This window comes from Mus caroli, chromosome 12, assembly GCF_900094665.2.
Source record: "Mus caroli chromosome 12, CAROLI_EIJ_v1.1, whole genome shotgun sequence".
NCBI classification, from domain to species: domain Eukaryota; kingdom Metazoa; phylum Chordata; class Mammalia; order Rodentia; family Muridae; genus Mus; species Mus caroli.
Window position 1 is genome coordinate 68,723,941 of NC_034581.1, and position 23,387 is coordinate 68,747,327.

The window sequence follows — 23,387 nt, forward strand, 5'->3', positions numbered from 1 at the left end:
CTCTCTCTCTCTCTCTCTCTCTCTCTCTCTCTCTCTCTCCCTGTTTGTTTTGTATAATTCTGGTTTGTCTCTATTTTATTTTACTTTCTTAGATGCCCATTTTTCAATGAGAAAGACAGAGCCAGAGACACACACAGATATATAGAGACAGGGCATGGGGTTTGGGTGAGTGGGGAGATGGGGAGGATGTGGTAGGAGCTGAGTGAGTGGAAACCAAGATCAAAATAGAAAAATAAAATATGAAAAAAAATCAATTTCCCTTTTTCTTTTTTTGGCTTTTTTTAGACAGGGTTTCTCTGTGTAGTCCTGGCTGCCCTAGAACTCACTCTGTAGACCAGGCTGGCCTCGAACTCAGAAATCTGCCTGCCTTTGTTTCCCAAGTGCTGGGATTAAAGGCGTGTGCCACCACTGCCTGGCCCCAAAAATATCCATTTTCAAAGAAAAAAAGAGCCACCTCAATCTCATCATACAGCTATATATGCTCTGAGATTTCCACAAGATAGGTTTTTCTTTTGTCAGTTCTTTTGTTTTATCCCTTCCCTTCCCTTCCCTTCCCTTCCCTTCCCTTCCCTTCTTCTCTTCCTCCTTTCCCCCCTCTCTCTTTGAGACAGGTAGAATCATTGTTGTATCTAGGGAAATTCAGACCATGGAGGGATGTTCTAAAGCCTCAGAGCTTCCCTCCTGTGGGGTACATTGCTGTCTGTCTGACATTTTCAAGTGCTACTTCTGAACTGGTATCTTTGAGCACTAAGGGGACAGAGATCAAGCTTGCTAGATAACTCTTGACTTCTTTTCTTTTTTCTTTTCTTTTCTTTTCTTTTCTTTTCTTTTCTTTTCTCTTCTCTTCTCTCCTCTTTTCTTTCTTCCTTCCATTCTTTCTTAAAAAGATTTATTTATTATTACACATAAGTACACNGTAGCTGACTTCAGACACACCAAAAGAGGGCGTCAGATCTCATTACAGGTGGTTGTGAAACACCATGTGGTTACTGGGATTTGAACTCAGGACCTTTGGAAAAGCAGCCAGTGCTCTTATCTGCTGAGCCATCTCACCAGCCAACTCTTGACTTCCAGAAGTAAGTGTGTGTGTGTGTGTGTGTGTGTGTGTGTGTGTGTGTGTGTGTATAAGCTAAGTAGATCAGATAAGCTAGGCTACTTAATTTTCAGAAGAAGATGGACACATTTCAACACATATATTACTATATTAAAGATAGCACTCCATGCACCCCAAATGTATTCTCAAGTGTTTTGAGAGATGATTGGTTGCTAGTGACTCCATATGTTGCTATGTTTTATTTTGGAACATGTTAAAATCTCACTTAGGTTTCATTAAGCCATTCCTTCTCCCCTATTTTTTGAAAGGTCTATTTTTTACTTCCAAAGAATTTGTTTGGACACGTAGTTAACTTATCTTTGTTAGATACTAATGAGACAAAGGTTTGAGTGGAGCTGTGCATTTGCTCACAGTATGTGGATATAAGTGTGTACACATACATACATACATGTATATCTATGAAATATTTCATAGTTTTATACAGTTTTGGGGGAAATTGTTGTTTTATCTATGAGGGTTATTGACCATATGTTATTTAATTACTCCCAAATTTAAAACCACAGCACAATATCCTTTCAAATATCAAAGATACTGCTTATTTATTTATTTTTAATTGTAGAAGTATTATATAGGGAAAAGAGCGGGCATTACAGCTCTTATTTGATGTTTTTTAATCTCTCCCATGTTACATGCAGTGCATAGTTTGCTCTTGCTTCTCTCCTCCCGCCCCCGCCCCCCAACTTCCCCACCTCTTCTCTTCCCCAGATCCACTCTTTTTCCTTGCATTTCAGAAAAGGGATTTGGTAAGCATTAACCTTGGGTCTGTCTCTCTCTCTCTCTCTCTCTCTCTCTTTCATTTTGCCATCTGATTCTTCTGGCCACAGCAAGTGTCAGGTTGTGATGGGCAATGAGGGCATGAGGAGCAAACAATGGGAAGTCTTAAATTCCTCACTGAAGACCAATTTCAGAGGGAGTGGAGGTTATAAACGAAACTTCTGCCAAGGGTGGGAGTGGCGGAGTGGGCACAGGATGGCTTAGAGAGACACCTAAGACTAAGAAAGCAGGCATGGGGCAGGCAAAGGTCCCCAAACCCAACAGTAGTCTGCTACCTGAAGCCTTACCAGCTACTGTAAGGGATAACCACGTGACTTGTGTCTGGAGAGCAGGGTGGAGTGAGCAGCAGGTGACGGGGAGATGTCTCTGGTGACCATTTACAGTTATGCTCGTTGTGCCCACTGCTCCTCATGGGCACCCCTTCTTGACTCATGTAGGTGGACTGTGGTTAGACCCATCAGGGAGATGCAACCCAGTGCAACCTGAGTGTTCCAAACCCTTAGCATCAACATAGTAGCTCAGGATGAAGTCGCAGTGGAGCTTCCTTCTTAGTACTTTGAGGTCCAAAAGGTCTATCTAGAAAACTGGGGATTGGGTGGAGGTGAGGGGGAGCCTGGGGCCTTGGTGACTAATTGCTGTAACACTGTTTGTCCTTTGGGGAGCTGTGGCAGCTTCATGTTTTTTGTTTGTTTGTTTGTTTGTTTGTTTTTGTCACCCACACACCAGAGTCCTTGCAGGATGACTGGATGACTTGGATGCTATAGGAACTGTGTCACGTTGTCTGTGCTGCCATGGCTCTTGGGCCCACCATTCCATTTGAACTGCTCATGCCTCTCATGCTGACTTCTTCTTTTCTTTTTTTATTTCACAAATATGACAGGGGAGGGGCTTCTAGGTATTTAGGCCCCATATTCTATTTTAAGGCTTTATGTTCAGTTTTCATAATTTGTTCTTGGAGACCCAATTATTATCCCTATCTATCTTTTAAATGTCATAACTTTACTGTCCTCTAGACCCCAGCTAATTGTGCCATGGCCTACTCTTTGGTCTTCTTTCAGCTCTCCCAACAATTGGGAATTTTGAAGGATGTTTATCCAGAGCCTGGGGTGGCCACCATCTTGCATGGCTGTGAGTCCTTTGTGGTGGCTGCTGTTTTTAGTGAGATTTCTCATGCTTCCTAGAAGAGTGCAGAGAGTAAGACTTTGATCTTGTTTCTGTTGTCATTGCTCATTGTCATTGTCATTGCTCTGGTTTCAACCTTACTGTTTTTATTAATTGTTTCACTTTCTTTCCCCCAGTTCTTGTGAGTCAGATGGCTTTAGTCTGACCATGGAAGGGAATGTACAAGCATCTATTTCATGACTATGACACAAGAGACTTCTCTCTATCACTCTATGCTCTACCCACTCCTTGGGCTCTTGCTTATAAACCAACAGATGGAGCCTTCTAGTGGCTTGCCAGAGATACAGTTAACTTTGAGGAAGTTTTCAACATGAACTATGTGACCGAACTTCACAGCCATCTGATTTCCAATTTAGTAATTACTGGAATAATTAGATGAGTTACTCTGCAGATGGCACTGAAGTTTCGTGACATATGTATCCTTGTCATCTACAGCAGATGATACATAGAATATTTGTTCTTCACTATGATATAATATATATGGTATAGAATGCCTTTAAGGTTGGTTTTTCTTTTAAAGCTTCTAATTTTGTGTAGACCCAAATGAAACATCAAACCTGCTTTGGCTTGCACTGTCAGAATCCTTGACTTGCTGTGTTCAATGGTGCATGTTAAGTGCAACACTGTACTGATGAAAATTCTTATGAATTTTAGAGCATTTAAATGCCACTTATAATTTTAAATGTTGAATAATAAAATTAAAGAATGTTCAAACATGAGGATCATCACTTATAACAAATCATAGAAAACTAGAATTATTTTCCTCTATGTATTTCCTTCCAGTCTTTCTAAAAATGATACTTTTTTGGAATTTAAAGCCTATTTTTAAATTAAAATTCATATACTATAAAATCTGTACTTAAAAAAATTAAATTAAATTTGAGAAGAATTTTCTACATGTGTACTGTACACACACACACACACACACACACACACAATTTATTCCATTATAAGCAAGTTCACAATCATGGAGAATAACAGGTCTTATAGGTCAAACAGAATGGAAATGGTATCAAACAATAGCAGTCAAGGACTAAGTCCTTAAAAAAGCATTTTTTTTTTTTTTACCAAAGATTGATTTAATTTTCAAAACAAATACAGCCTAGCAACACATTCTTTCTCAACTAGACAGTTCATCTGTGGTACAACTGCCAGGTAGAAACATACATCTTCCCATTCCCTCTCAAATCCATAACTTCTTCTTTAGTCATTATTGTTTTACACACACACACACACACACACACTATACACACACACATATATATACATATATATGTACACATGTATATACATATATACATATACATATGTACACATATATGCATGCATATGTATATATACTGCTGAGTTTATTTGGTGCTTCTTATATGTATATGTGCTTAAGGCTCACCTCTTGGGATTAGATAATCTGTGTCTGATGAGGTTGATGCTCCCTCTTTTGGCATCTGGGATGCAGGTCAGCTTTATCTACATAGCTATAGTGAATTCCAGGTTGGCAAGTATGATGGAAAGGGAATGGCCCCCATAGGTGCATACATTTCAATGTTCAGTCATCAGGGAGTGACATTATTTGAAAAGAATTTGGAAGCATGGACTTGGAGTGTTTAGAGGTGGTGTTGAGGTTTCAAAAGTGAAAACAAGGCCCAGAGTCTCTCTGCCTATGGATTAGGATATAGCTCTCAGCTCCCCAACAAAATGATTTCTTTCATAAGAGTTGCCATGGCTATGGTGTTTCTTCACAGGTATAGAACAGTGAATAAGACAGCAAGGGAGAAAATATGAATGGCCAGAAACCAGGACAGGATGGGGGAAGAATTGGGAATGTAGAGAGTATTCTCAAAATACATTATTTTCTTGACATGAAATTATTCCTGTGAAACCCTTTACTACATACAGTGCAATACGAAGTTCTGATAAAAAGGATCCTTCCAGTCTCCATCTGTGCCCTAGAGTTAATCCTATGGCACAGCTCTCTGTACCCAAATCCTGCCTGGAGAGAGCTAGTCTCCCTAGAAATGCTGACACGCCTAAGATCATAGGCTCACAGGAGGGACAGGATCCAGTCAGAGACAGCAAGACCAACTAACAAGAGAGATAACCAGATGGCAAGAGGCAAGCACAAGGATGTAAGCAACAGAAATCAAGGCTACTTGGCATCATCAGAACCCAGTTCTCCCACCACAGCAAGTCCTGGATACACCAACACACTGGAAAAGCAAGATTCAGATCTAACATTACATCTCATGATGATGATAGAGGACTTTAAGAAGGACATAAATAACTCCCTTAAAAAAAATACAGGAGAATATAGGTAAACAGGTAAAAGCCCTTAAAGAGGAAACACAAAAATCCCTGAAAGAATTACACATCCAAACAGGTGAAGGAATTGAACAAAATCATCCAGTATCTAAAAATGGAAATAGAAACAATAAATAAATCACAAAGGGAGACAACCCTGAAGATAAAAAACCTAGGAAAGAGATCAGAAGTCATAGATGCAAGCTTCACCAAACAGAATACAAGAGATCAAAGAGAGAATCTTAGGTACAGAAGATACCATAGAAAACATTGACACAACAGTCAAAGAAAATGCAAAATGCAAAATGTTCCTAATTCAAATCGTCCAGGAAATCCAAGAGACAATGAGATGACTAAACCTTAGGATTATAGGTATAGAAGAGAGCAAAGATTCCCAACTTAAAGGGCCAGTGAATATCTGCAAAAATATTAAAGAAGAAAACTTCCCTAACGTAAAGAAAGAGATACCCATGAACATACAAAAAGCCTATAGAACTCCAAATAGACTGGACAAGAAAAGAAACTCCTGAAACATAATAATCAAAACACCAAATGCACTAAACAAAGAAAGAATATTAAAAGCAGTAAGGGAAAAGTTCAAGTAACATATAAAGGCAGACCTTTCAGAATTATACCAGACTTCTCACCAGAGACTCTAAAAGCCCGAAGATCTGGGCAGATGTCATACAGATCCTAACAGAACACAAATGCCAGCTCAGGCTACTATACCCAGCAAAACTCTCAATTACCATAGATGGAGAAACCAAGATTTTCCATGACAAAACCAAATTTATACAATATCTTTCCATGAATACAGCCCTACAAAGGATAACAGATGGGAAACTCCAACACAAGGAGGGAAACTACACCCTAGAAAAAGCAAGAAAGTAATCTTTCAATAAACTCAAAAGAAGATAGCCACACAGACATAATTCCACCTCTAAAAACAACAACAAAAAATAGCAGGAAGCATCAAATACTTTTCCTTAATATCTCTTAGCATCAATGGACTCAATTCCCCAATCCAAACACATAGACTAACAGACTGGATATGTAATCAGGACCTAGCATTTTGCTGAATACAGGAAATGCACCTCAGTGAAAAAGGAAGAAACTACCTCAGAGTAAAAGGCTGGAAAAAAATTTCCAAGCAAATGGTCCCAAGAAACAAGCTGGAGTAGCCATTTTCATATCAAATAAAATCAACTTTCAACCAAAAGTTATCAAAAAAGATAAGGACACAGCATACTTGTTAAAGGAAAAACCTACCAAGGTGAACTCGCAATTCTGAACATCTATGTTACAAATGTAAAGGCAGCCACATTCATAAAAGAAACTTTACTAAAGCTCAAAGCACACATTGCATCTCACACAATAATAGTGGGAGACTTCAACACCCCACTCTCAGCAATGGACAGATCATGGAAACAGAAACTAAACAAAGACACAGTGAAACTAACAGAAGTTACGAACCAAATGGATTTAACAGATATCTATAGAACATTTTATCCTAAAACAAAAGAATATACCTTCTTCTCAGCATCTCATGGTACCATCTCCAAAATTGACCATATAATCGGTCACAAAACAGGCTTCAACAGATAAAAAAAGATTGAAATAATCCCATGCATCCTATCAGATCACCACGGACTAAGGCAGGTCTTCAACAGCAACAAAAACAACAGAAAGCCCACATACACATGGGAGATGAACAACACTCTACTCAATGATAACTTGGTCAAAGAAGAAATAAAGAAAGAAATTAAAGACTTTTTAGAATTTAATGAAAATGAAGGTACAACATACCCAAACTTATGGATACAATGAAAACAGTGCTGAGAGCTCTTAGTGCCACAAAGAAACTGGAGAGAGAGCATACACTAGCAGCTAGAAAGCACACCAGAAAGATGTAGAACACAAAGAAGCAAATACACCCAAGAGGAGTAGACAGCAAGAAATAATCAAACTCAGGGCTGAAATCAACCAAGTGGAAACAAAAAGAACTTTATAAAGAATCAACAAATCAGGAGCTGGTTCTTTGAGAAAATCAACAAGATAGCCCCTCTGTCATCATGTATACACCCGATTTCAAGTGGTTAATGAATGTAAATTAAAAACAAAAAACAAAAAACCAAAAAACCCCTCCTTTCTCTCAAATGAAATGTGAAACTGACAACACAAAACAACCTCAAAGTTCCACAGGAAATAGAAGACTCCGGCTCGTACCTTCGCTGCAGGAATGTCAGTAGGAAAACCAGGAGCTTTTGCACTCAGCACCCCAAAAACGTGGGCTGGTGTCACTGTGCACCACTAAAGGTTTTCAGTTGGCCAAGGTAAATCCTAGGGGATAACTCTGTGTATTTTGTGACAGGTGCGCCACCGTACGGAGAAACCTGAAGTGATCAGCCCGGGACTGAAAGTCGCTGTGCGGCACGGCTTGCGGCAGGGGTGGGGCGAAAGAACGGAAGTTCCTAGGGATTCATGGTACCAGTAGTCCATGGTCACCTGTAGTCCGTAGTCTGGGCGATCTGAAACCCAGAACCAGGGCAGAGTGCGGCTCATTTTGGTATTTTTGGGTATTCGCAGGGGATGGCGTGTCACAGCTGGCATTAGGCCTCTGCCTCTCCAATCTTTTTGCCAGCTCCCCTACCAGACCTCCCAAAGAATAGCCACACTATGTTCCTTCGCTGGATAGGATCTTGCCCCAAAGTCACCATACCTTTAGTCTATTTATCTTCTTGAACATAGTATTCAGCTCCATTTTAGTTTCTGGGCCCCTTTATTACTTGAACCATGCATTTTGTGTTTTTCCTTTCTAAGTTTGCCCTGCTTGATCAAAATGATCTTAAAAGTGAACCCCAGAACAGAGTCTATGCTGGAATTTTTTAAAGACTTCTTTTGTCAATGCAATTAATTGAAATCTATTTACATTAGACTTACCCTCAGAGATCACCAAAATATAACAAGAATAGGCAAAATACAATAACTAAAATTATTCTCTTCTGAAGTCTCTTGAGCCAAGCTACCACAGTTCAAATCACCCCCAGCACCACTATCTTCTATGCTTCTACTAGTACGGCCTATTAAGCCCTACTTAAAGCCTTCCACTGCTTTCCAAAGTCCCCAAATTCACATTCCTCCAAACAAAAGCCTTGTCAGGCCTATCATCACAATACCCCAGTCCCTGGTACTAACTTCTGTCTTAGTTAGGGCTTTATTGGTGTGAAGAGACACCATGACCAAGGCAATTATATTTTTTTCAAGATTGAACTGAAATTTATTCAGAAAGTAACAAAATAGATGCATTGTAAATCAAAACTGTAGGAAGTGAATAGAAAGGAAATTGTGGAGTTTTAAATGGATCTTCTAGCAAACAAAGTTAAAAATAAAGAAATTAAATATATGGCCAAGTCATTAGAAATAAAATCACAAGATCAGCCCAATCAAAGTCAAAAGAAGGAAATCCAGTCATAGTGGCACATACCTGCAGCCCATCATGTTGAGACAAGAAGCCAGAAGGTAGTGAGTGACAGGAATGACCCCACCCCTGTGTGCCTGTGTGTGTGTGTGTCTCAAGCCAGTATACAAATTGATAGTAAGGGGCAAATGAATGATATATATTTGTGAACAATCTACCAAAAGCCGATTCAATGTGAATCAGTTATATATGCCTTTTACAAATTATTCACCCTATTAAACAGAATTTAAAGAAAATACAAGCTAGAAAAGACAATAAGAACAAAAATATATAAATTCATATAGATATGATGAAATGTTAGTGATTCCAAAGGAATATATATATATATATATATATATATATACACATACACATACATATCAGGTAGAAGAGACCATCTTTAAAATAGAATGCTATTTATTTTAAAATAAAATAGTTCGACAAAGAAGAACTGTAAAAGTTGGTTAAAGTGCATAAGCCTGCCCAAGGCAAATTTACAGAAGCAATTATTTAATTGGGGCTAGTTTACAGTGTCATAGGCTCAGTCCATTATCATCATGACAGAAATCATGGCAGCCTACAGGTTGAAATAGTGCTGGAGAAGGAGCTAAGAGTTCTATGTCTTGTTCTGAAGGCAGCCAGAAGGAGACTGTCTTCTGCAGGGAGCCAGGGGGGGACTGTGATTCCATACTGGGTGGAGCTTAGGCATAGGAGACTTCAAAGCCTGCCCTCACAGTGACAAACTTCCTCCAACAAGGCCACACCTATTTGAACAGGGCCATACCTCCTAATAGAGCCATTCCCTGTGAGCCACCCATTCAAACATACGAGTCTAGGGGAGCCAAACCTGTTCAAACCACCACATGATCCATTCAAGAAAATGCCTACAGGCCCAGCTCAACTGTGAATTCTTAACAGGTTTTAGTTGATTCCAGATATAGTAAGATTGACAACCATGATTGGCCATTATAATTTCTCTTATTTCCTCAAGTTTCACGTATACTTTTCTCTCATGGTTCACTTTTATTGACATTTGTTATGTGATTGACTCCTTTGTATATTAATTTCTAGACTTCTTTATGGAATGCTATCTTCGCTTAACTGTCACAGGACTCTTCCCCGAGCTGAATCTGGTGTTTCTGTTTTAAGTGCTTATAGAAAAATTAAAGAACTAAGTATCAAGGACTCTTAAGAATATGTAGAGTACTGCAACCATCCTATTGCATATTTGGGCCTGTAAAAACATGCCCAGGAAATGACTTTTCTTTCATTTGTCAACATAGATTGGTATATCCTGAAAAATCTTTCCCAGGTTGCTTGTCTTGCATGCTCCAGGCAGTTATATTTTATAGCAGCGTGGGTTTATAGGACCGGCCAACTGTTAGTGTCTCAACCCATTTGAAGAATCTGTCTTTATGTTTGCGGTAACAAATACCAGGCTCACAATAGGAGCAAGAAGAGTTGAATGTCATGTAGAGGAAACCCCACATGTAAAACCATGAGGTCTGTGGTGGGAGAAACCTGCCTAGTGAGGTGGACCCAGTCACAGCCCCTTCCTTTCCCCTTAGTACAGTTTTGGGATGTTACCAAGAAAGAGGCAACAGAGCTTTCATTGTTCGAAGGAGTTTAAATACTGAATCTATTTAGTTGTGAGAACCAAAAGTTGGGTCCCTATAATAGTGATGACTTTTTTTTCCCCTCTTGTGTTTTCTTCCTAGTCACTCCTGAAGCCATTGGCTTCCTGTCTGCCATTGGGGTCTTTGTTGTCCTTCTGGCTGTCCTTGTCCTCTTCATCAACAAGAAGCTGTGCTCTGAAAACCTAAGAGGGCATCCACACCCGGAGCAACGAGGGAAGAGAAAGCACTCGAGAGACAAGACTGGGGGCCCCACAGGAGCTGGTAAGCACCATGCTTTATGTTTTCCTGAGCCCCGCAACCTACTGCTATTTGAATGGGCTAAAAAGTGGCACTTTTCCCAAGGTGGCCCCATAAGAATTCACAGTTGAGCTGGCCAGTAATAGTTATCGTAGACAAGATAAATGGCACCACTAAAGGATACATTAGCTCTTCCTGTTGTCCTTAGACTTACCTCCATTCTCCATACCCTCTGCTCTTTAAATCCTCAGTTTGTCTTCTCCCTCCCCTCATTTAGTAATCGAAGGAGGCAATGTGTATGTTGATTGACAAGAATCTGGAAGTGTTTTTGCCTTCCTGACATTGAAACAATGCTGACTTGTTAATGGTTTAGCTGTTTTTGAGGTGGTCAGTGTTCAAGGACCATTCCCACCCTGGAACACAGCACTCTCTTTTCCAGAAAGAAAGTCTCAGCTTCTCTATCTAACTCTAGTTGATGAAGGGGAAGTCACAGGAAGAAGTGACTACTTGCTCTTGAAGCATATACTTTTTCAGTTTTCTAAGTATAAAATTTAGTGATGAAGGACACTGTCACAGGTTGTCAACACAGGGTCCAGGTTGTCATCTAGGGAGGTTAGACAGGGAAGAGCAGTTCTCTTGCTCTTAGTAGCCAGATCTGAGAGTGCCCCTCAGGGTATGTGTTAAGGAGCAACTTTGTATGCTTTTTTGGTAGGTCCAAAGCTGTGAGCACACCTTTCAGTTACAAGCAAGCCATGGACCAAACAGAACATTTGGTTCATTGATAGAACAGCCTTTTTAACCACAGATAGTTCAGCTTTTTTTGATGGTAGAGTCATACTTTAGAAATGTAAGTGTGCCAGTTATCTATTGTTTCATGACAGATCACTCAAAACTTGATTGCATATACATTTATCTCAAACTACATATTTTTGTAGTTTGGAAACACAGGAGTGGCCTAGCTGGGTGTTCCAGATCAGGGTCTCTTGGGAGGTTGCAGATAAGTCAGTGGGCAATGATACTTCCAGAGTGGCCGGAGGCTCAGTTCCAGTCTTTGTGGATACCTCCAGGGCTCCTTGAATTTTCAAGACAGAGCAACTGGTTTCTGAGCTCAAGACTCACTGAGAGTCAAGAGCAGCCACATTTCCCTTTTGCAACCTCATCTACAAAGTCATACATTGCCACTGCTGTCTGCTTCTGTTTTTCACTGATTCTAGTCTATGTCCAGATGACTGGGAATTAGGCTTCACCTTTGGAGGGACAGAGTATCAAAGTGCACATAAACATGTTTGAGTCACTGCAGAGTTAATCAAGGGGAAGGATGCTGTAGTCGCCAGCTGACTGGCACTTCTGCAATTGTCTTGCTCTTTTGAACTCCACTCGAGGCATCTGACTCATCTTTAGAAAGCAGAACAGGATAGTTAATGAAGCTTGTCATATAAAATTGAGGACTTGTGACTCCTTTAGCCACTACTGTCCCAGCTGGGTCTGGGTTGAGGGAGAAGAGCCGATGTTGCTTGGTCATAGACTAGTAATGAGACGGGATTCAGAATGATCAGAGTTCACTGTCACTCCGAGATGACCTTGGTGAGTTCAGCGAATCATTCTGACCTTCAGTCTCTTTATCTGCATGTTGGGATTATTGGATGCTGGCAGATTTGTCTTAGAATACAAGATGTATTTTATAAAAGTGCTGGTGTGGCGTCTATGCTGATGGTCCTCATGGACTATGGCCATTGAGCAAAGAAGCAAGTCTTCTGATAAGACGATATATGCCAACACATCCCATTCTTTACTTAAACTGGAAGACTGAAGCTGATGGGGTGTTTTCCTTTGCAAATAATAAAGACTCAGGCTGGAGCTGTTTAAAACACCCCTCCCCCCTTTATTTGTCTTGGATCATGGGTTTTTTCATAGTTGTTTTTGTTTCTTGGAGTGTTCTAGGGATGATTCTAAATTATACTTGCAGATAAGTTGAGGTTTTGAGATCATGAAACAAGAAAGCACAAAAGCACTGGAAAGCACTTGCCTCAGACTAGGGCAGGATCACCAGGAGGGAGCTTTAAAAAGAGCTGATTTTTCAGATGACAACCCTGAAGAAGCAACCACCCTTTTTTGACATCTCTCCCTGAAAGATTCATTATCATGGATCAGAAGCCATGGAAACATGCCTCTATTCCACATTTTACCTAACCTTTGATATTTTCGCTAATTGTCATCCTCAGTGCACTGATTTCTCAGTGAAGTTGGGATGTTCCTAACATATTTTGACAAATGTTAAGAAAGGAAGGCAGCCTCATGTGGTGGAAGGAAGCATGGGGCAGACACTTGGAGCTTACTTTGCTGCTAATTGGCCACAGTATTTTGGGAAACCCACTTCACCTCTCTGGGCCTTAAGTCCTCATTTGCAAATTGATAAGTCTGGACTAGTTTCTCCCAGCTCTCATTCTGTGATCCTATTCGGCTCATAGGGTTACCATAGCAACTTCTGGAGCTCTGTGAATGGAAGAGACCTAATAAGAAAGATTAAACATCAACTAGGCTGTCCTGCTCTTAGACTATGCTGTATGAAACAAACCCCCCCAAAAATATTGAGGAATAAAAAGATGGCTTTAACATCCACAACTAAATAACTGTTCTAATCTAATGATATGAGGAAAGAGTTTGAAATAGGGAAGAAGTCTCTCAGCTCATCCGGTGATGTGAGAGATGAAGAAGCACTGATTTGTTTTTTGCATCTACTGTGTAAAATAATTTGCCTGGGAAATACCATATGTCTTCTTTTAGGTTATGTATTTTTCCATAGCTAGAACATACCTATCACTGTGTCTGGAATTAGAAAGGGGAAGATTAGGTGGATCAGTGGCTTCGTAGAAACACAGGTAGTAGCAGCGATAGCTGGCAGCTGACATTTATTTAGCCCTTGCTGCTATCACGGACCTCCTCGGTATTCCATGAATGCTATTTGCTTTCTTTATTTAAGGGGCTGTGTTGATCATTCGTAGTGAATTTTGGGGGGAGGCAGGGGAGCTATCACATAGAGCAAAGACAGTTTTCTTCAATTGTGAGTTAGAAAATTTATTGAAAATAAATCCCTTCCCAGTCTACACGTAAGTCTTGATCCTTATCTGCATCTTTGAGCTCATTTCCTGGTCTAGCAGAGATCCCCTACTTATCCCAGCAATTCCTTCTACTTGGGCTATCATGGCTACTACTCTTTTTTTTTAAAATTGAATCTATACATTTGGATTACACTATGTTCAAATACATATTTCCTTTGAAGTAGTTCAACGAGTAAGTCCTATTATCATCTATTTTATGGGTGAGGAAGCTGTGACTTACCAAGATGGATGTTTATTCTAAGCTATTGATTGGCAGAACTCAGACTTAAGCTTGCCTAACCCCAGAGGCAGGACTTTAATTTCTGTTTTTATACTCTCTTCATCTTCTCAATTCAACTCACCCTATCACACTTTTACAGTGAAGATGGGTGCAGTAGAATTTGGGCAGGTGGGTTTCCTTTCATGCAGCTGCTATTGCAGATTGCTGTATACTTGGTGTCTTTGTTGAAATTCGCTCTGGTACAGTTCCAGATCTGATCGTGTCTGGAAGTTAGGATGCTCACAGAGTCACTCCCATTCTGGAGGCTCCAGGGAGAAGTTAGCTTCTTGTTCCTCTTCTTGCCTGGTGGATTGACCTTGGCATCCATTAGCTTGTGTTTGAATACTCTAGTTTCTGCTTCCCTCTTCACACCACCTCTCCTTCTATATTTCTGTCTTTATTTTGTCACTTGTCATTGTATTTAGTCCTCACTATGATAACCCAGGAAGCTTATCTCATCTCAGGTAATTAATTACATCAGCAGATCTGCCCCATAATTTTTTTTCAACTAAAGTAACATGCCCAGGTTCTAGAGATATGAATGTAGCATAACTTTTGGTGGTCAACCATTCAACCTACTGTAGGTTTTCAAACAGTGAAATTAGGAGAGTTGATTATGAATGGAACATATGATTTTCTTTTTACTATTCTCTAGTAATTGTTCCCCACACTACTCAGGCAGGGTTAGGAAGGTTTTACAAAGAGATAGAACAATACCTATTAGATAGTTGTTATATAGACTATGGTTAGGCATCAGAGATTGCAACTCAAGGTCAAGTTGAGCTGTGCTGGATTCTAATCCTCAAAAGCTTTTTACAAAAGCTATATCACAAAGTCTACTGCAAACTAGTTAAGAACAGGGAAGGGCAGCAGCAGGGGAAGGGATGTGTAGCTTAAAAGAATTCCAGATGTTTTAAAGATGCTGGGGTGAGGTGGGGTACCCCGATAAAGGACTGAAGATGAACATTCCCTACTGTGTGTGCTTCTGCCTACCAGTGCCTGTAGGGACCTTCAGCCATACTGCTTCTGTCTTATCTTGGACAGTGAGAAAAGTATGTTCCTTACCTGCAAGTAATGCATAAAAACTGGGTTTATAAATTTAAGTAATGAGTATTTGTGAGGATTCAAGATTAGCATATTATAGTTGTCTTAGCATATTATTCTATTGCTGCAAAGAGACACCATGACCAAAGCAATTCTTATAAAGGAAGACATTTAATTGGGGCTTGCTGACAGTTCAGAGGTTTAGTTCATTATTGTCATGATGGGAAGCAGGCAGACATGCTGCTGGAGAAGGAGCTGAGAGCTTTACGTCTAGATTGGCAGGAATCAGGAAGAGAATACCACACTGTGCCTGGCTTGAGCATCAGAGACCTCAAAGCCTACCCCCCCACCCAACGACACACTTCCTCTAACAACACCACACCTACTCCAATAAGGCTACATCTCTCAATAGTGCCAGTCCCTATGAGTCTATGGGACCATTTTCATTCAAACTACCACATTCTACCTCCTGGCCCCCATAGGGTTGTAGCTATATCATAGTTGCAAAATGCATTTAGTGCAACTTCAGAAGTCCTGGTGGGCTATAATAGTCTCTACTATATAAAATAGTCTCAACTGTTTACAAGTCCAAAGTTCAAAGGTTCTTCTGATACTCATGCAATCTCTTAACTATAATCCCCTGTACAGTCAAAATGAAAATAGCAGATCACATATGTCCAACATACATTGGCACAGGTTATACAGGACCATTACACAACGGAGCCAAGGGAGCATAATGAGAAAACACTGTATCAAAGTAAGACTGAAAACTGGTTGGACAAACCCCAAACTCTGGATCTCCGTGTCTGATGTCAAAGCTTTCTTCACTTCTCCAACTCCTTTCAGCTTTGTCGACTGCAGCACACTTCTTTCTTTTGGACTGGTTCTACTCCTGGTTGGCAGTTTCTTCCACAAAGTAGTCCACAACTCTGGCATCTCTCAGACTTCATCTTTACACAATGGCCTCTTTAGGCCTACAGGAAGGGACTCCCCTGACACATGCCTGGCCTCAGCAACTTTCTTTAGTTGTAGAAGGAAATTCTATACCTCTTTCTTATATTCCCGTGTCTAACACCAGAACCATGTGCTGGAAGTTGCCAAGTTCTGCTATTTCCTGGGACTGGGAAACAGCTCCCTCATTTAGTTACACCTTCATTAGCTTTCTGTTTTTGATGGATTCCTTCATTGTCCAAACTTGACTGCCCTGAAACTTGATCTGTAGACCAGGCTGGCCTCAAACTCAGAGATCTCCCTGCCTCTGCCTGCAAAGTGCTAGGAGTAAAGGTGTGCACCAACACATCTGACTCTAATCTTTTTAATTCCCTTTCACAAGCTTAGAAGCTTAGCTGGGTGGGGTCTTGTTCTGAAGTCATCATTCCCTTTATTCCATTTAATACCAGGATTTTTAAAAATCTGTTTATCTCCTTAAAGTCAGGATTTAGTTCCATCCTACTTCCTCGTGCTCCTTTTCTCCTCAAATTGTACATTTTGTAACTTTCCTTGTTTAGTCTACTTCTTTTCATTATAGATCTGCACAGCCACTAATAACCCACAAGACATAGTCTATACGAGGCTGTTTTGAAATCTCCTCTGCAAACACAATTAATCCAAAACTCTTCAAGTTAGCCCCAAGCAAATATTTTTTGGACAAGGGTAAAAGCAGCCACATTCTTTTCCAGACTATCACAAGAACAGCCTCTAAGTCATGTATTAACATTTTATTCTAAAGCCATTTTAGCCAGGCCCCCAGAGGTCAAATCACCCCCCACAGCACCACTGTCTTTCATGTTCCTGCTCAAATGCTCTGTTATGCACCACTTAAAGAATTTAACTGCTTTTCTGATCCAAAGTCCCAAAATTTACATTCCTCTATAAGGAAAACAATGCTAGACCTAATACAGCAATACCCCACTCCTGGTACCAACTTCTGTCTTAAGGTTTTATTGCTGTGAAGAGATACTGTGACCAAGACAACTCATGTAAAAGAAAACATTTAATTGGTTGTGGCTCACAGGAAGCATGACAATGCGCAGGGAGACATGATGCTGGAGAAGGAGCTGAGAGATTTACATCTGGATCCACAGGAAGCAATTAGAGAATAAGACACACTGGTCTGTCTTAAGCATCTGAGACCTTAAAGCCTACCCTACAGTCATATACTCAAATAATACCACACCTACTCCAACAAGGCCACATTTCCCAATAGTTCCAGTCCCTATGAGCTACTACGAGCTATGGGGCCATTTTCATTAAAACTACCACAATAACACACACACACACACACACACACACACATACACACCCCCCACACACAGTGTCTGTCTATCTATCTATCTGTCTGTCTATCTATCTATCTATCTATCTATCTATCTATCTATCTATCTATCTCTTCCTCATTTTGAGACTTAAATTTTTCAGTGAACTTGTCTAAAAAAGAAGTGTGTGGCTATCTCAGCTATATATTTAAATAGTGTTAAAATGATTACTTTAACAGCCACTGTTTTTCTTTTATGCCAAAATAAGAAAAGGCAATGAAAAATTTTGCAGATTTGAATCAAAATATGAGACATTCATGAGAATACAAATACATAGATACATTCCTGGGCATAGTAGAGAATACCTGTAATTCTAGCACTTCTGAGAATGAGGCAGGAAAATTGGGAGTTTGAGGTCAGCCTGGGATTAACTGCCAGATTCTTTATCTCAAAAAACTAAACAACAAAATAAGAAAGCAAAGCAGACAAGATGTATCTCTATAGTGATGTGACCAATATATATTCATGGCTTTACTCTTTCAGCCCTTTGAGATGAGGAGGGACATGCAGGCATGTACCCATCTAACTAGCACTCACTTCTCCATATTTCAGATTCTTAGTATGGTTGGTGAGTTAGATACAGTTGGGGATGTGTGTATGATCTACACAGGTAATGTAGGAGCAGAATGATTCATAGTTACCTTGCTGGAGTGGCTTTTTGGCATTGTATTTTGAGTACCAGCATCTAAGTTTATAGGTTTCTTTTGGGATATCCTATTCAGATGAATTTTAAATAAATAAAATATTTTATAGTCTATAGAAGCCCAATGTTCTTCCATTCTTCTTTTTCTAAGAAGATGATTAAAAGCTATGCATGCTAATAAGGTACTTTTTGTGTGTTTTTATTTTTTGGGGGGGGGGGTTGAGCCAGGGTTTCTCTAGAAATCACCCTATAGATTAGGCTGGCCTTGAACACATAGATCAATCTACCTTTGCCTCCTGAGGGCTGGAATTAAAGGCATGTGCCACCAATACCTGGCAGATACTTTCTTTTTAATTTGCAAATTTAGGATTACATATGATTTTTGAAAATGATGAATTGGATAGTTGTTTGAAAGTTGAGATCTTCTACTTTCCTAAATCTTCACTTTTTCTTCTTTGTTTGGAAGCAGGAACTATTCCCTTCATCATTCTTGGGTCACCCTTCCCCACCAGACATATGCAAAATAAGGCCAGATTTGTTAGCAAGCTAAGCTGCATGGTCTTCTCACTTCTAATTTCGTTTCCTTGACTTGCAGAATCTGCATATCTGTCTATGAAATGCCTTTTCATTGGGCTGGAAGTTTCATATGCTTCCAATTCTGGGAGATGGAGATAATTGAGACTTGTGAATCTGGAAGAAATACAGCAAAGCTTATATCTCATTGTAATGACTACTGACTTGTTTGGGTGACTTTGAGACACCAATTATTGTGACTTGATTTTTGGTCTTGTACAGTGGAAAATTATCAAAGCTTGTTAATAGCTCACATGTGGCTGTCATAGTATGACTAATTGAATCCTGTGTATTTGGTGGGTGAAAATTCCAAAGGAGTCAGTTGAGGGTTGCTGCTTGGAGGATACTCATTGAGTTCATGTTCATTGGGATGCTGTGTCCAGCAATATGCTGGACTATGTGCTAGAAGTGAAGTGGCACAGAGGAGTCATTAATCTTTTGAAAATTATGTTTTTAGTGAAGACAGGTAAAACCAAAGAGGCAAATAATTGAAATAATTACAGGTTATTATAAATGGGATAAGCACATAAAATAAAGACTAATTGATGAGATGGAGTTTCATGTTAAATGGGATTATAAATACACTTTTTAATGCTGATAGAATATCTAAAAATTCTGAGCAGGCCAGAGTTGAGTGGTGTGTGTGTGTGTGTGTGTGTGTGTGTGTGTGTGTGTGTGTGTGTGTTTAGGGAGGTGGGAGAGAGTGGCAGGAAGAAAGAAAGAGGAGTTTGATTGGTTTTTAATGAATTATGTGGCTAAGGAACCTGGCAAATTCTATGTCTTCAGGGTGGGCTGCTTGACTGGAAACCAAGGAAAGACTCAGTGTTATAGTCTTGCCAGAAGGCTGTCGACTGGAAGAGATCTTTCTTCTCCAAGCCTTTGCTAAATTCAAGACTTGAAGTGTTCATCTATGGCTTACCCACAGCAGAAGACAATCTGCTTCACATGAAGTCCATCACTTTGTATATCAGTTTCACACAAAGAGTACCCTTAACAAACACCTGCAATGATCTTTGGCCAATATTTTAGCACAGTGGTCCAGTTAACTTGACATACACAACTAACCTTCACAGGAACTTACCTTCTGTGGTTCTGTTCTCATTTCCTCCAGTGAATTTGTCAGAGAGAGGTTGTGAAAAGGTTGCCACTAAAAACCTTTATTAGAAAAATGTTCAGCCATACAAGAAAGTAGAGAGAGAACGGTATACAGACCCATGTGCCTGTCACCCACTGCTCACTCTCAGTAACAGTGATGCTTCATTTCTGAATTATACCCTCTGTCTCAAGTTCTTTCTCTCACTTTCCCCAAGAGGCGATGTTCCCTTAAATTCCTCATTCCTTATATCTCCTTTCTTGTAACTTAGAAAGCAGGCTGTACTCATCTAGGCCATGAACTTGTTCTCCAGCCAGCTGAGTGTAGAGATGAAAGCATGAAATTGGAAGGTTGGGAGGAACCGTGAAACCCTTGACAGATCTGGGCACACTTACAGTTGAGCAGCCCTGCTTCTGAATTATTTACATAAGCATGCATGGTGAGTTACCTTAGAAACAGATTCTTCTTGTGGCATTTGCGATTCCTCTGTGATGCCGGCTATTAATAAAAGCAAGCCTGAAGCTCTTTATAAGTATGGATCACTGCTGGAAATGTTTAACAGCCAAGTGTGAGAACTTCCTAAACACACACTACAGTCTCAAAAGCTGCAGATTTCCACCATGGTTTTCCATGTTATCAATAACTGTATAACATATGGGCTCATGTGTCTGATGTACAGAATTCCATCTTATTTTTAGCAGAAACTCTGGAGCCCTTTCTGTTTGAAAATGGATATAGCATGGAGTGTCACTATGGTGAGTTCTAGACAGCTCTATAAAAGCTCTGATTGTGCATATGGACTCACCCCGTAATGTTTGTTGCTTGGGTGATAGTAGCAGCCCAGTCTTACAGTAGACATCAGAGGAAGAATAGGAGGAGCCCTATATTGCACATCTTTTTTGCTAGAGTTAGTGTTCACCTACTAGTTTTAATCAGAGGAGAGCCAGTTACAATAAATTAAAAGGTTTGATTGCCAACATTAAAGAGTAGTACGATTAGAACCATTGTTCTCTCTTTGACATTTCCAGAGAAATCTCACCAGGTTACAGACAGTCTAAAGGACACCACGAGGCTGCTTTAGTTCCAGTTGTCACAGGATTTTGGATTTTTGTGATTCTTTTGTCAGCCAGGCAGTAGTGCTCATATGTATTTGAAAAAGGCATATGCTTTAAATCTTTTAAAGGATCATTTATAGGTAGGCGGCAAGGGAAAGGAGTTATTGTTTGAATAGAATAGAGTTAGTAGAAAGGATCAGTGCTCTAGCATAAAGGTGGGTGTCTGGAACTCCACACATTTCACTGTGTGAGGAATTTGTTTTAAAGGGATTATTGAAGGAGCTGGTTTAAAACTCTTATGGCTTGCTTAGCACGACAGATTAAAATAAATGAAAGGGTGTGTCTCTATAGTTACTCATTAAATTATTTACATTCTTCTAAGTCGTGAATAAGGGTCAGAGGCCTTCTTCAATAAAAGTTCTCCTTAGAATGGAAATCCTGTGATTGCAAGTTGGATGATTGAAGTTTAATGACAAGATGACAGATGTTTGAAGTGTGTGCATTTAGAAATTCCAAAAGCATTTTCAATCTTTTTTTTTTTTTATAGTTTTTCTACTCTGGATCTTCTAAACAGATCTTAAAACTTAAAAACAATGACTATAAGTGGCAGAGAGGATTCTTGTTTGCTTAAAACCTGCATATACTGGTTTTGTTTTTCACCAGCAAAGTCTTGATAGAACATTAATTTACAATTGTCAATCCGTAAAAGTGTAGGGCATTTGATAGGAGGATGGTGGGAGGAACCTACTTTTAAAGTATGAGCACTTTGAATATTTAAATTTTGTTACTACATTTATGTGTGTGTGTGTGTGTGTGTGTGTGTGAACATGGACACATGTACATCTCCATGTATGTAGGCATGTGGGTGTGCGTTCATTTGCACCTATATGTGTATAGGTGGTGCGTGTGTGTGCATATGTGTGTAGTTCAGAGGACAACCTAACTTTCAAAAGTCAGTTCTCTCCTTCCTACATGTGGGTTCTAGGGACTGAACTGAGGTCTTCAGGTGCGTCTACCAGCTGAGCTCTCTTGCCTGTCCTTACCTTGACTCTTTTCTAGAAAGATCTTCATCTCCATTTGGGGTTTGTTGTTGTTGTTACTTAATTACAAATGTTAAAGAAAATCCCTAAAGATGCACACAACTGTGACAAACATAGAAGACTTATGATTAGTTAGCCAGATTTGAACTACTTGATATTTACTTTCTCCAAATGAAAATAAAAAACTAGCTAGCTGGGGGGAACCAATTGCTTATGATGTGTATGCTCTTTGGAATGAGTCTTTTTAGCAGGGAGTGCTTGTTTTAGGTTATGTAAAGAAAGTCTTTGATCTTTCTAAGTCACTCTGTTACACTCTGTTCCCTAGACAGTAACACTCATGACAGCTGGACTTCATGCCTCATTGTTCTAGGTCAGAAACCTTCACAATGCTTGTAGATCATATTTTTCCTATACTTTGCCTTTGAGGTTAAATTCCTAACTCATATTAGTTCCACTTAGAATTTTCCCATGGAAGCTGAACCTACTTCAACAGTATATATCCTCTGTGAGATTCTGTTCAGAGTGAAGGCTGACAGGAAATACTCTTTTCATGTGACACAGGGATTTCCGGTCATTACCTGCTCCTTTGCAGGATGCAGGGAACACTACAGTTCTGTTTGGAATGAGGGGCTAATAGTTAGTTTGTAGATTCTCCTTCTTTCCAGGAAGTGGGCACGAGGCCTGATTGAGTGTGAGTCGGACCATGTGAATGGAAGATCATAGAGCTGTTTGATGCCTTCAGCAAGCCATAACTCTGTGACTTTTTTTGTGAGAAACTGGAAGACTTGAAAGAGGAAGAGAGGGAAAAGGCAACTGGCAGGCATTGTGGGAATAAAATAGAACTATAGCTAGCATTTTATTTTAACTAAATAGATGTAATGATTGTATGTGTGTATGTGCATGTGTACATGTATGTATACTTGTTTTACCTGAATTGATGCAGTGTTTGTATGTGTTGATGTGTATGTATACATGTATATGTGTATGATGTATATGTATAGTGTAGTATATGTGTATATTTATATGAGGCCATATGTATATAGTTACTTAAGAGACATTCAGCCCTAATATCATACTCAGAAAACAGTGCTTCACAGTTCTCATGTGGAATTCTCTGCTAGTGGCAAGGAGAATGTAAAATCAGTCTTTAAATGTTCTTTGGGGCCACCTTGTCTAAGCAGACCTGAGAGACATTGTGTACCCCCTGCCTAGCCTACTTCTGTTTGTAACCACAAAGATCCCATTAAGGCTGCTGATTCTGATGGGATCTCAGGGGAATTTGATTATTAATGCTTGCCAGACACAAAAGCATTGACATTGTCATGTTATTAGCGTCACTATCCTAAGAGCCCAGGCATCAAGGACGCCAGGAAACCTAATCTTCATAACTGCTAATGAAGGAGATAAAATGTGTAGCAATAGTCATTTCAGTAATGACTGATTTTACTATCTGCTTGGGTTGAAAGCTCGCATAAACAACTGAGAGGAAACGATGGGAAAAACACCAAATAGTGGTTAGCATTGATTTAGTTTGAGAGTTTCAGTTG

The 23,387-nt window shown here is 39.8% G+C and overlaps 1 protein-coding gene across 7 annotated transcripts in view; it reads left to right on the forward strand.

The window, feature by feature from the left end:
* Syt16 (synaptotagmin 16) overlaps positions 1-23,387 on the forward strand; it is a 255,141-nt gene that overhangs the window by 113,669 nt on the left and 118,085 nt on the right. For 6 of the 7 annotated variants that reach the window (XM_021179479.2, XM_021179478.2, XM_029484288.1 and 3 more), the window contains exon 2: positions 10,544-10,723. In XM_021179479.2, coding sequence (XP_021035138.1) covers positions 10,544-10,723 — 180 coding nt within the window. Of the gene's footprint in view, positions 1-10,543; positions 10,724-23,387 lie in introns of those variants that run through there. The other variant, XM_029484285.1, reaches the window with a different exon arrangement.